The sequence below is a fragment of the Somniosus microcephalus genome, chromosome 33 (genome assembly GCF_052327205.1).
Source record: "Somniosus microcephalus isolate GS21.2 chromosome 33, FLI_Smic_1.0, whole genome shotgun sequence".
NCBI classification, from domain to species: Eukaryota; Metazoa; Chordata; class Chondrichthyes; order Squaliformes; family Somniosidae; genus Somniosus; species Somniosus microcephalus.
In genome coordinates, this window is record NC_141019.1 from 18,031,173 (window position 1) to 18,043,740 (window position 12,568).

The 12,568-nt window shown below is 47.3% G+C and overlaps 1 protein-coding gene across 1 annotated transcript in view; it reads left to right on the forward strand.

Annotated features, from left to right (window-relative positions):
* LOC147096982 (uncharacterized) overlaps positions 1-11,180 on the forward strand; it is a 22,858-nt gene extending 11,678 nt beyond the window's left edge. Inside the window, exon 5 of the mRNA XM_085972524.1 lies at positions 11,130-11,180. Coding sequence (XP_085828650.1) covers positions 11,130-11,180 — 51 coding nt within the window. The remainder of the gene's footprint in view (positions 1-11,129) is intronic.
* Positions 11,181-12,568: the final 1,388 nt, after the last annotated feature.

The window sequence follows — 12,568 nt, forward strand, 5'->3', positions numbered from 1 at the left end:
CACACACACCCCACCCCACACACACACACCACCCCACACACACCCCACCCCACACACACACACACCACCCCACACACACCCCACCCCACACACACACACCACCCCACCACACACCCCACCCCACACACACACACACCACCCCACACACACCCCACCCCACACACACACACACAACACACCACACACACACACACACCACCCCACACACACACCCCACCCCACACACACCACCCCACACACACACCCCACCACCACACACACACACACACCACACACACACACACCACCCCACACACACACCCCACCCCACACACACACACCACACACACACACCACCCCACACACACACACCACCCCACACACACCACACACACCACCCCACACACACACACACACCACCCCACACACACACCCACCCCACACACACACCACCCCACACACACACACCACCCCACACACACACACACACCACCCCACACACACACACACACCACCCCACACACACACACACCCCACACACACACACCCCCACACACACACACCACCCCACACACACACACCACCCCACACACACACACACCACCCCACACACACAACACACACCACCCCACACCACACACACACACCACCCCACACACACCCCACCCCACACACACCACCCCACACACACACACCCACCCCACACACACACCACCACCACACACACACACACCACCCCACACACACACACCACCCCACACACACACCCCCACCCCACACACACACACCACACACCACACACCACCCACACACACACACACCACCCCACACACACACCACCCCACACACACACACCACCCCACACACACACCCCACCCCACACACACACACCACACACACACACCACCCCACACACACACACACACCAGCCCACACACACACACACACCACCCCACACACACACACCACCCCACACACACACACACACCACCCCACACACACCACACCACCCCACACACACAACCCCACCCCACACACACACACACCAACACACACACACCACCCCACACACACACACCACCCCACACACACACCACCCACCACACACCACCACCCACCCACCCCACACACACAACCCACCCCACACACACCCCCCCCCCCACACACACACCCCACCCCCACACACACACACACCACACACACACACCACCCCCCACACACACACCACCCCACACACACACACACACCACACACACACACCACCCCACACACACACCACCACCCCACACACACACCACCCCACACACACACACACACACACCCCACCCACACACACACCCCACCCCACACACACCACCCCACCCCACACACACCACCCCACACACACACACACACCACCCCACACACACACACCACCCCACACACACACACACACACCACCCCCAACCACCACACACACCACCCCACACACACCACACACACACCACCCCACACACACACACCACCCCACACACACCACCCCACACACACACACACCACCACCACACACACACCACCCCACACACACACACACACCACCACCCACACACACACACCACCCCACACACACCACCCCACACACACACACACACCACCCCACCCCACACACACCACCCCACACACACACACACACCACCCCACACACACACACCACCCCACACACACACACACACCACCCCACCCCACACACACCACCCCACACACACACCACCCCACACACACACCCCACCCCACACACACCACCCCACCCCACACACACCCCCCACACACACACACACACCACCCCACACACACCACCCCACACACACACACCACCCCACCCCACACACACCACCCCACACACACCCCACCCCACACACACACACACCCCACCCCACACACACACACAGCCTGGACTAGAAGGTGCGGGCGGGTTTTATATAAACCTGCCTGTGTCTCCTAAACAACATGTCTCAACTTGGGGTCACTCACAGGCAGAGATTTAAATAATTATCATATTGATGACTACATCCAAAGGAGCCACTGAAAGTGCAATCAGACCAGGAATTTGTGTTAACGAAAACTGAAGCTAATTGCAAACAGGACCTTAAAAAAAAAGACACTGGAAATAAGATCTTGCAGCGGTCTTAAAAAGAATAATGGCACAGGAACTAAAGACTGGAATATTTTACCGAGGTGATAGTTTTATAGATTTCTCTTGCTCTAATCCACTCATTAATAATAAAACAGTAAGGGGACAATTAGATTGTAATGAATGATTCCGACCCTGGTTAATAGGTTGGTATCACAGGATATATTTCAGTGAGTGGAAGATCATTGCTTTCCTATATCTTGCGATGAGAATTTCCCCACCCTTTCCTCTCAGTGCCGAGATTCCGAGCTCTTTTTTGCCGCAGTCTTTCTAACTTCCTTCCAGCTTTAGGTGACAATTATTCGCTCAGTTTTACTCCACAGCGCCATGTGCTGTCTCCCGAGCAGAGAGTTGGGCAGGAGTTGTTCCCTTTTAAATCGGAACTATTGCAGCCTGCGTGAATTTCATTCCCTAACCCAAATTAAAAAATCTCGCAAGGTGATTAACCCACCAGACAGACAGACCTTTTGTCAGAGGGAGTTACTTTCAAAGGCATGGTTCAAACAGATTTTATTTTAAAAAGGGAAACATGTTTTAGATCTCTGCTGCCCCTTCCCCTCACTCCGGTAATCGGTGCCTGCAATTCTCCTCCACCCCTTTGCAGTCCAGCCTCTTGAACCTCTCACCTCGGCAATTGACGCCTTTTTCAACAACAGCAATCTCGGCAAATTCTCCCGTTCAAGCCTGGAGCTTTGGACAGGTCGTGGAGACTGTTTATTATGAAAATACACAGGCGCTCTGTCTCCAAACAACATACACAAATCAATTTGCCAATTGCTCCTCAATATAGATATATACATAAACATTTTTGAGTAACATTTACAGACAATGATTAAAACAGAGGAACTCCCAACACCTTCGCCTTTCGAAGGCAGAATGTGGGCCATCCTATTTGGAATGTCAAGAAATGCTTAAAGTTATCTGGAGAACGAAATCACTTCAATCACGAAACACAAGTAACTCTGTCGGCTTACCGTTTATATGCAGTGTACAGCACCGTATTTTACGATGCAGAAGTTTTAAGAAACACCTATAAAAGCGGGTACGGTAGCATAGTGGTTATGTCACTGAGGCCTGGATTAATGATCCGTAGTAGGTGAGTTCACAATCCCAACACAGGCAGCTGGGGAATTTAAATTCTAGTTCATTAAATAAAAATCTGGAATTAAAAACTAGTGTCAGTAATGGATTGTTGTTAACAAACCCAGCTGGTTCACTTTAGGGAAGGAAATCTGCCGTCCTTACCCGGTCTGGCCTATGTGTGACTCCAGACCCACAGCAATGTGGTTGACTCTTAACTGCCCTCTGCGGTTCAAGGCAGCAGCTCACCACCACCTTCTCAAGGGCAATTAAGGACAGGCAATAAATGCCGGCCTTGCCAGCGACACCCACATCCCATGATTGAACAAAAAAAATGGTTCTGACAGGCTGAGATGAGGCAGATAGAATAGGAGACTCGAGTGGAGCATAGACACCAGCACCGACTAGTTGGGCCGAATGGCCTGTTACTGTTCTGTATATAATTGTCACCTTTCCCCCCCCTGTGAAATTGATGCCAGTTAGTGGATTCGCCCCTGAATTGTGACAGCATTAATCCAGTTGTTACACGATAGACCCCACGCCAAACGTAAAGATTGTTCAACCAATGAGGTGTAGAAAGTTAAATACTTTGATATTTATTCGGTCCCTGTATGTATTTTTTTTAAACTTTGGGGAGAAGAGAGATCAACTTTGAAACATCTATCCATGAGCAAAGTGAGCATATCGAAAGCTAAAAATGATTGCATGCAGTTTCATTCGCTTTTTTAATTCCCTTAAAAAAATCTTTTGTTTCTGGGTTTATTAAGGGCCCTGGGTATTAATAACCTGACCGCCCTGCGCGCTTTGAACCGGTTTTATTTTGGCTTTTTTAATATACAAAAAAGAGACACTGGATTGTTGTTAAGTGTTTCAAACAAAGTGAAGTGGCGAAGCTTCCGGGGTTCAACAGTTCTGGGAGCACAGGACTGCTGAATGACTGCAACATCTAAACAAATAACCCGCCGCAGCGAGTGTTCAAGGGCTTTACGTGAAGGCCAAGCGAGGAATTTTCAGGAGGACGGGATGGGAGGGCAATGGACCCTGGTGAATGTTCAACGAGTATTATCTTTACCCCCCCACCTCCCACACATCTTTACCTATCGATAGAGGGGGGGGCACTTTTAACAGCAAGAGGCTGCAAAGCTTTCTGCAAAAGTCGACGAGGAATTAAAGCGATCAAATCAAGTCAGTTATAGGGATGAACCAATTAGGGGATCAAATAGGAGAGATTTTTGTTATAGATAGCTGTGCCAACATTTTAGTAACATTTTAGACTGTTAAGTATCATTGAAGATTCTCTATGTTTGGCTGATTCCTGCTCCTGATGTTTATGTCCTCCTAACTTATGGGTGCCTAACTTTATTCGCTCTTTTGCAGTCTTTGTCTCTCCGGGTATCTGACTCGACCTGAGTCGTCAACTCCAGATAATGTCCTCCAGGACTAAACCGATAAAAAAAAAACAGCCGAATTTTCAAGTGTATTTTGGGACCAAAAAAGAGAGAAACGAAATGGAGCAAGCAGGTTAAATTGAAGCAGTGACACTCGAGTTTAAATCACCCTGGACTCGCGTGTTTTCAAACCCACCCACAACCTCTGAACTTGGGAGACCAGCATCTTTGCTACAAAGAGACAGGACATTCAACTCATTGCTGAATGCTAATAAACAAGCTTACTTTCGTCCCCAGATTTCCAAATTGAAACCAGCGACGGGACAGCAGCCTAAATGAGAGGGGGACACTTCATATATTGAACACACATCACATGCTGGTCCGGCGCTTTAATTCAGAGAGAGAGAGAGAGAGGAATCTGATATTAAATAGAGGAAATATTATCGATCAGACATGAGCTGATAAGAATCCTCCAATGCAGGTACCACTTGCATGTGTTTTTTTTACTGCTCACTCAATGTTGCACACACCAGATGCACAGAGCATCGTGTCCAGGTCCGCCCCCCCCCACCCCCAGAATAAGCTCCCACATGCCCTAAAGGTAACGATGCAGCAACAGTTGAAATAACGAGACAGTCAGTCACTGGCAACCCCTCTCTGCGTCCCGAAGAACCGTCCACATCTTCACCTGAGCATCAAATCGTCGAAACGGGGAGAAAGGGGGCGAGTTTAAACACCGACTAAGTGGGAAATGCACCCAGAAAGTTACAATGTAACAACACCGCTCAGATTCACAGCACAAAGCAGAGATCTGATTTTTAAAACCCGTCCATGTTAAAAAAGCCACTCTTACTTTGATACAAGAATGAAATGATCTTATCAGAATATGGTAAACAGTTTTTTAAAAAGAGCCCTCGCCTCTATCCCAACACGAGAAAGGAATGCGTTTGTGCAACTGGATACTTTCGATATGACTGTATTGAACGATCCAGTCTTTCTTCTCTCCCCCCCTTCGGTTTTGTTACTACCATATTATATGCATGTTGAATATGGCCCAATCTCCCACCAACACCCCCCTTTAACCAACCTCCTCCTCTTTATTGAAGCGATCACTTGAAATGCTAATATTAAATCACAGCCTTGTACAGTGAGGTTAAACGCTCCCCCCGCCCACACACCGGCCCGGCTGCACTTTGAGAAACTTTCTCTCAAGTTGAAAACTCACAATTCCCAAAGAGAGAGCAAAGAAGTCAATTTCCCTGCCAAGTTGCAGCAACGCCGCAAAAGCCGATCAAAAATATTTTGAAAGTGCTCAAAGTGCTGAGGTCGGTGCATAAACACCCCTCAATGCCGAGCCCCCGAAATGTACAGCCCCCCCCTACCCCAACCGCACTTCACCACCGTAGTCCCGCAGCAGAGATCAGGTCAAAGAACTGGCCTGGGTTTTTTTTTACCTTCTTTGATGAACGGTTAGAATAGGGATAAGGACTAAATCCTGCCCGTGGCACCGACAGCAGCATTTTCTTTTAATGTCAAACCTGAGCCAAAGGAGGAGGCTGACGTCAGGACGGGAAGTTGGAATGGACTGAACTGGGGACTGAGCATGGGGCTATCACTACCAGGTCCTAGTGCTAGTTTGGTTCATTGTCCTACTCTCCTCATCTCTCTTCACTGGGCCATTTCTAACCTACAAAATTTCGGGGTGCGTTCAGAGCTTTCTTTTTTATTCATTCATGGGATGTGGGTGTCGCTGGCAAGGCCAGCATTTATTGCCGATCCCTAGTTGCCCTTGAGAAGGTGGTGGTGAGCCTCCTTCTTGAACCGCTGCAGTCCGTGTGGTGAAGGTAGTACCACAGTGATGTTAGGGAGGGAGTTCCAGGATTTTGACCCAGCGACGATGAAGGAACGGCCGATATACTTCCAAGTCAGGATGGTGTGTGACTTGGAGGGGAACCTGGAGGTGGTGGTGTTTCCAATAGAATTGGACCCAGGGAGTGATTTTAACTCTACTCGCTCAGCAGAAACCTGGCGGGTGGGCAGTTAAAATCGCCCTGGCTCTCGCCTGTCTGAAAGCCGCCACGATCGCAACATCTGCAATTTTAATCTGCTCTCCTGAGCAGGCAGCGAGGACACCCGCCCGGAGCCAACAGGGTCCTTCCTTACATATGCATGTTGCGGCCTGATGACATCATTGAGACCCGATTGTAATTTTAACTCGGGCCTGAGCGGGGAATCTAGATGTAATATCTCCAAGTTTGCAGACAACACAAAGCTGGGTGGGCGTGTGTGCTGTGAGGAGGATGCCGAGAAACTTCAGAATGATTTGGACAGGTTGGGTGATTGGGCAGAAGCATGGCAGATGCAATATAACGTGGATAAATGCGAGGTTATCCACTTTGGTGGCAAAAACAGGAAGGCAGATTATTATCTGAATGGCAATAGATTGGGAGAAGGGGAAGTGCAACGAGACCTGGGTGTCCTTGTGCACCAGTCGCTGAAGGTAAGCATGCAGGTGCAGCAGGTGGTTAAGAAGGCAAATGGTATGTTGGCCTTCGTAGCGAGAGGGTTTGAGTACAGGAACAAGGATGTCTTCCTGCAGTTGTACAGGGCCTTGGTGAGACCACACCTTGAGTATTGTGTGCAGTTTTGGCCGCCTTATCTGAGGAAGGATGTTCTTGCCATGGAGGCAGTTCAGCAAAGATTCACCAGGCTGATACCTGGGATGGCAGGAATGATGTATGAGGAGAGATTGGGTCGATTGGGCTTGTACTCGCTGGAGTTTAGAAGAATGAGAGGGGATCTCATTGAAACTTATAAAATTCTGACAGGACTAGACAGACTAGATGCAGGAAGGATGTTCCCGATGGCGGGGGAGTCCAGAACCAGGGGTCACAGTATAAGGATAAGGGGTAAGCCATTTAGGACAGAAATGAGGAGGAATTTCTTCACCCAGAGAGTGGTGAACCTGTGGAATTCTCTACCACAGAAGGCAGTAGAGGCCAATTCATTAAATATATTCAAGAAGGAGTTGGATATATTTCTTAAGGCTAAAGGGATCAAGGGGTATGGAGAGAAGGCAGGGACAGGGTACTGAATTTGGATGATCAGCTATGATCGCATTGAAACATAGAAACATAGAAGATAGGAGCAGGAGTAGGCCATTCGGCCCTTCGAGCCTGCTCCGCCATTCAATGAGATCATGGCTGATCATTCAAATTCAGTACCCTGTCCCTGCCTTCTCCCCATATCCCTTGATCCCTTTAGCCTTAAGAAATATATCCAACTCTTACTTGAATATATTTAATGAACTGGCCTCCACCGCCCTCTGTGGCAGAGAATTCCACAGGTTCACCACTCTTTGGGTGAAGAAATTCCTCCTAATTTCAGTCCTAAATGTCCTACCCCTTATCCTTAGCCTATGACCCCTGGTTCTGGACTCCCCGACCATCGGGAACATCCTTCCTGCATCTAGTCTGTCCAGGCCTGACAGAATTTTATAGGTTTCAATGAGATCCCCTCTCAATCTTCTAAACTCCAGTGAGTATAAGCCCAATCGACCCAATCTCTCCTCATACGTCATTCCTGCCATCCCAGGTATCAGCCTGGTGAATCTTCGCTGCACTCCTTCCATGGCAAGAGCGTCCTTCCTCAGATAAGGCGACCAAAACTGCACACAATACTCAAGGTGCGGTCTCACCAAGGCCCTGTACAACTGTAGCAAGACATCCTTATTCCTGTACTCGAACCCTCTTGCTACGAAGGCCAACATACCATTTGCCTTCTTAACCGCCTGCTGCACCTGCATGCTTACCTTCAGCGACTGGTGCACAGGAACACCCAGGTCTCTTTGCACTTCCCCTTTACCCAATCTATTGCCATTCAAATAATAATCTGCCTTCCTGTTTTTGCCTCCAAAGTGGATAACCTCACATGTATCCACATTATAGTGCATTTGCCATGTTTCTGCCCAATCACCTAAACTGTCCAAATCGTACTGGAGTTTCATGACATCCTCCTCACAGCTTACCCTCCCACCCAGCTTTGTGTCATCTGCAAATTTGGAGATATTACATCCAATTCCCTCATCCAGATCATTAATATATATTGTGAACAGCTGGGGTCCTAGGACCGATCCTTGCAGTACCCCACTAGTCACTGCCTGCCACTCGGAAAACGACCCGTTTATTCCAACTCTTTGCTTTCTGTCCGCCAACCAGTTCTCTATCCAAGTCAATACCCTGCCCCCAATCCCATGTGCCTTAATTTTGCACGCTAATCTCTTATGCGGGACCTTATCGAAAGCCTTCTGAAAGTCCAAATACACCACATCCACTGGTTCTCCCTTATCTATTTTACCAGTTACATCCTCAAAAAATTCCAGTAGATTAGTCAAGCATGATTTACCTTTTGTAAATCCATGTTGACTTTGTCCGATCCTGTCACTGCTTTCCAAGTGCTTTGCTATTACATCTTTTATAATGGACTCTAGCATTTTCCACACTACCGATGTCAGGCTTACCGGTCTATAATTCCCTGCTTTTTCTCCGCCACCTTTTTTGAATAGTGGGGTAACATTAGCTACCCTCCAATCCATGGGTACTGTTCCAGAGCCTATTGAGTTCTGGAAGATGACCAGCAATGCATCTACTATTTCTAGGGCCACTTCCTTAAGTACCCTGGGATGTAGATTATCAGGCCCTGGGGATTTATCGGCCTTCAGTCCCATCAATTTTCCTAACACCATTTCCCTACAAATACTGATTTCTTTCAGTTCCACCCTTTCATCAGACCCTATGTTCCCCGGTATTTCTGGGAGGTTATTTGTGTCCTCCTTTGTGAAGACAGAACCAAAATATGTATTTAGTTGGTCTGCCATTTCTTTGTTCCCCATTATAAATTCCCCCGATTCTGACTGCAAGGGACCTACGCTTGACTTCACCAATCTTTTTCTCTTCACATATCTATAAAAGCTTTTACAGTCAGTTTTTATGTTCCCTGAAAGCTTACTCTCATATTCTATTTTCCCTTTCTTAATTAATCCCTTTGTCCTCCTTTGTTGAATCCTGAACTGCTCCCAATCCTCAGGATTATTGCTTTTTCTGGCCAATTTGTATGTCCTCTCCTTGGATCTTATGCTATCCCTAATTTCCCTTGTTAGCCATGGTTGAGTCACCTTTTTTGTTTTATTTTTATGCCAAACTGGGATGAACAACTTCTGTAGTTCATCCATTCGGTCTTTGAATGGCGGAGCAGGCTTGAGGGGCCGAATGGCCTACTCCTGCTCCTATCTTCTATGTTTCTATGTTTCTATGAATCCACCTGCAGTTAAAATCGGGACTGTACTTTCTGGTAGATGAGACTCAACTTCAAACTTTAGGTGTCAGCCATGGCTCAGTAGTAGCACTCTCACCTCTGAGTCAGAAAGAAAGATAGACTTGCATTTCTATAGCACCTTTCATGACCTCAAGATGTCACAAAGTGCTTTACAGCCAATGAAATCCTTTGGAAGTGTTGTCTATATGTAATGTAGGGAAACATTATGTAAATAAGGTTGTGGGTTCAAGTCCCACTCCAGAGACGTGAGCACAAAATCTAGGCTGACACTCCAGTGCAGTGCTGAGGGGGGTGCTCCTCTGTAGGAGGTGCCGTCTTTTGGATGAATCATTAAACCGAGGCCCTGTCTGCTCTCTCAGGTGAACGTAAAAGATCCTGCGGCACTATTTCGAATTTGAGCAGGGGAGTTATCCCCAGTGTCCTGGCCAATATTTATCCCTCAACCAACATCACTAAAACTGATTATCTGGCCATTATCACATTGCTGTTTGTGGGATCTTGCTGTGTGCAAATTGGCTGCCGCGTTTCCTACATTGCAGCAGTGACTACACTTTAAAAAGTACTTCATTGGCTGTAAAGTGCTTTGGGACGTCCTGGGGCCGTGAAAGGCACTATAGAAATGCTAGTCTTTCTTTCTTAATCACACACTACTGGGGCAGCTGGAAGCTGCGATTGGAATTTGAGCATCATGCCTGGATTATGGTCATCCCCTCGCACCACCAGGGTGCCTAGATGCTGAGGCCTTCAGCTTTGGTAGTCTGAGCCTCTGTTCGGAAGAGCTCAACTGATCAAGAGAACATGGAGCTTGGCTTCCATTTCAGCTTTGGACCACTGCTATCCATGGAGGCTAAAGGCACTACCAATTCTCCATTCCAATTGCTCACCTCACCACCATCAAATACCATGCCAGACTGCCAGCGACTTGAGATACACCATTAGACTGCCAGGGAAATGAAGACAATGGATAGACTCCCTACCGAAGCAATAGGGTTCTGTGGCCACATACCATGCTGGAACACTGTGGAATGGATTGGAATGGAAACATGCACAATAAACTAGAATAACTCCATCACTCACCTTCCAGCCAAACCCAGAGGGAAGCCCAGAGGAACACAAATTATTATTCGGTATTGGTTTTTCCCAAGTTAATTTCATCTTGCAAATTGTATTTCCTACAGGAAGCCTACGTGTTCTCGGGCCATGGATTCAATGCAAATGTCAACATGTGACCCATGCATGCACAGGACAGACACAAACCAGCAAGAAGTACAACTGGACACCCCTGGAAGAATTTTCTTCAACAAACGGGCCATTCTTAATCTGATTCTTGGCAAATCGACTAGATTCCAATTTGGAAAACAATTCTGGGCTCTCATTAATGCTTCAACCCCAACGTCAGCAAAGCTCCTCCCTCGATAGAAATGTGACATTCAGTTCACACACAGCCATTCTCGTGGCACCGCAAACCACAAATAAAGATTCCACTGTAGTTCACTTCAATTTAACAATAAAAAGATTTCTTCAGAAATAGGCCAGTTTCGAAATAAGGCTGAAATATATTACTGAAAATATAACAAGTATTCTCAAACACTACATCGTGAGGTACAGGGCTGTAACTCTGCCAAGGGCTTCAGATGACTTCAATAATGAGAATGAACCCAAGTGGTCAGAGCCTCTGATTATATAAATATGAAATATGATTTCAGAGTTTTATCCATCACACATGTAGTTGGAAGTCAATTTTTCCAGGGCATTTTGACCTAGTGTCTCAGGTTATTACTTGTTGAGACAACAGAGAAACAGCTAATGAGGTTCTAAGTTAAGAATATTGAACGTAGGAAGAACCTGTGATACCGCAGAGAATTCAGTGTGCAAAGAACTCATGCTGCATGCTCTATGTACATATGTTGTGTTATGTATACGATATACTGAATGTGCTATCTAAAGTACACACTGAATGTGTTATCCACACGCCGAATGTGTTAACCACACTGACTGTGTTATCCACACACTGACTGTGTTATCCACACTGACTGTGTTATCCACACACTGACTGTGTTATCCACACTGACTGTGTTATCCACAATGACTGTGTTATCCACACACTGACTGTGTTATCCACACACTGACTGTGTTATCCACACTGACTGTGTTATCCACACTGACTGTGTTATCCACACACTGATTGTGTTATCCACACACTGACTGTGTTATCCATACTGACTGTGTTATCCACACACTGACCGTATTATCCACACTGACTGTGTTATCCACACTGACAGTGTTATCCACACACTGACTGTGTTATCCACACACTGACTGTGTTATCCACACACTGACTGTGTTATCCACACTGACTGTGTTATCCACACACTGACTGTGTTATCCACACACTGACTGTGTTATCCACACTGGCTGTGTTATCCACACACTGACTGTGTTATCCACACTGACTGTGTTATCCACACACTGACTGTGTTATCCACACACTGACTGTGTTATCCACACTGACTGTGTTATCCACACACCGACTGTGTTACCCACACACAGACTGTGTTATCCACACACTGACTGTGTTATCCACACTGACTGTGGTATCCACACACTGACTGTGTTA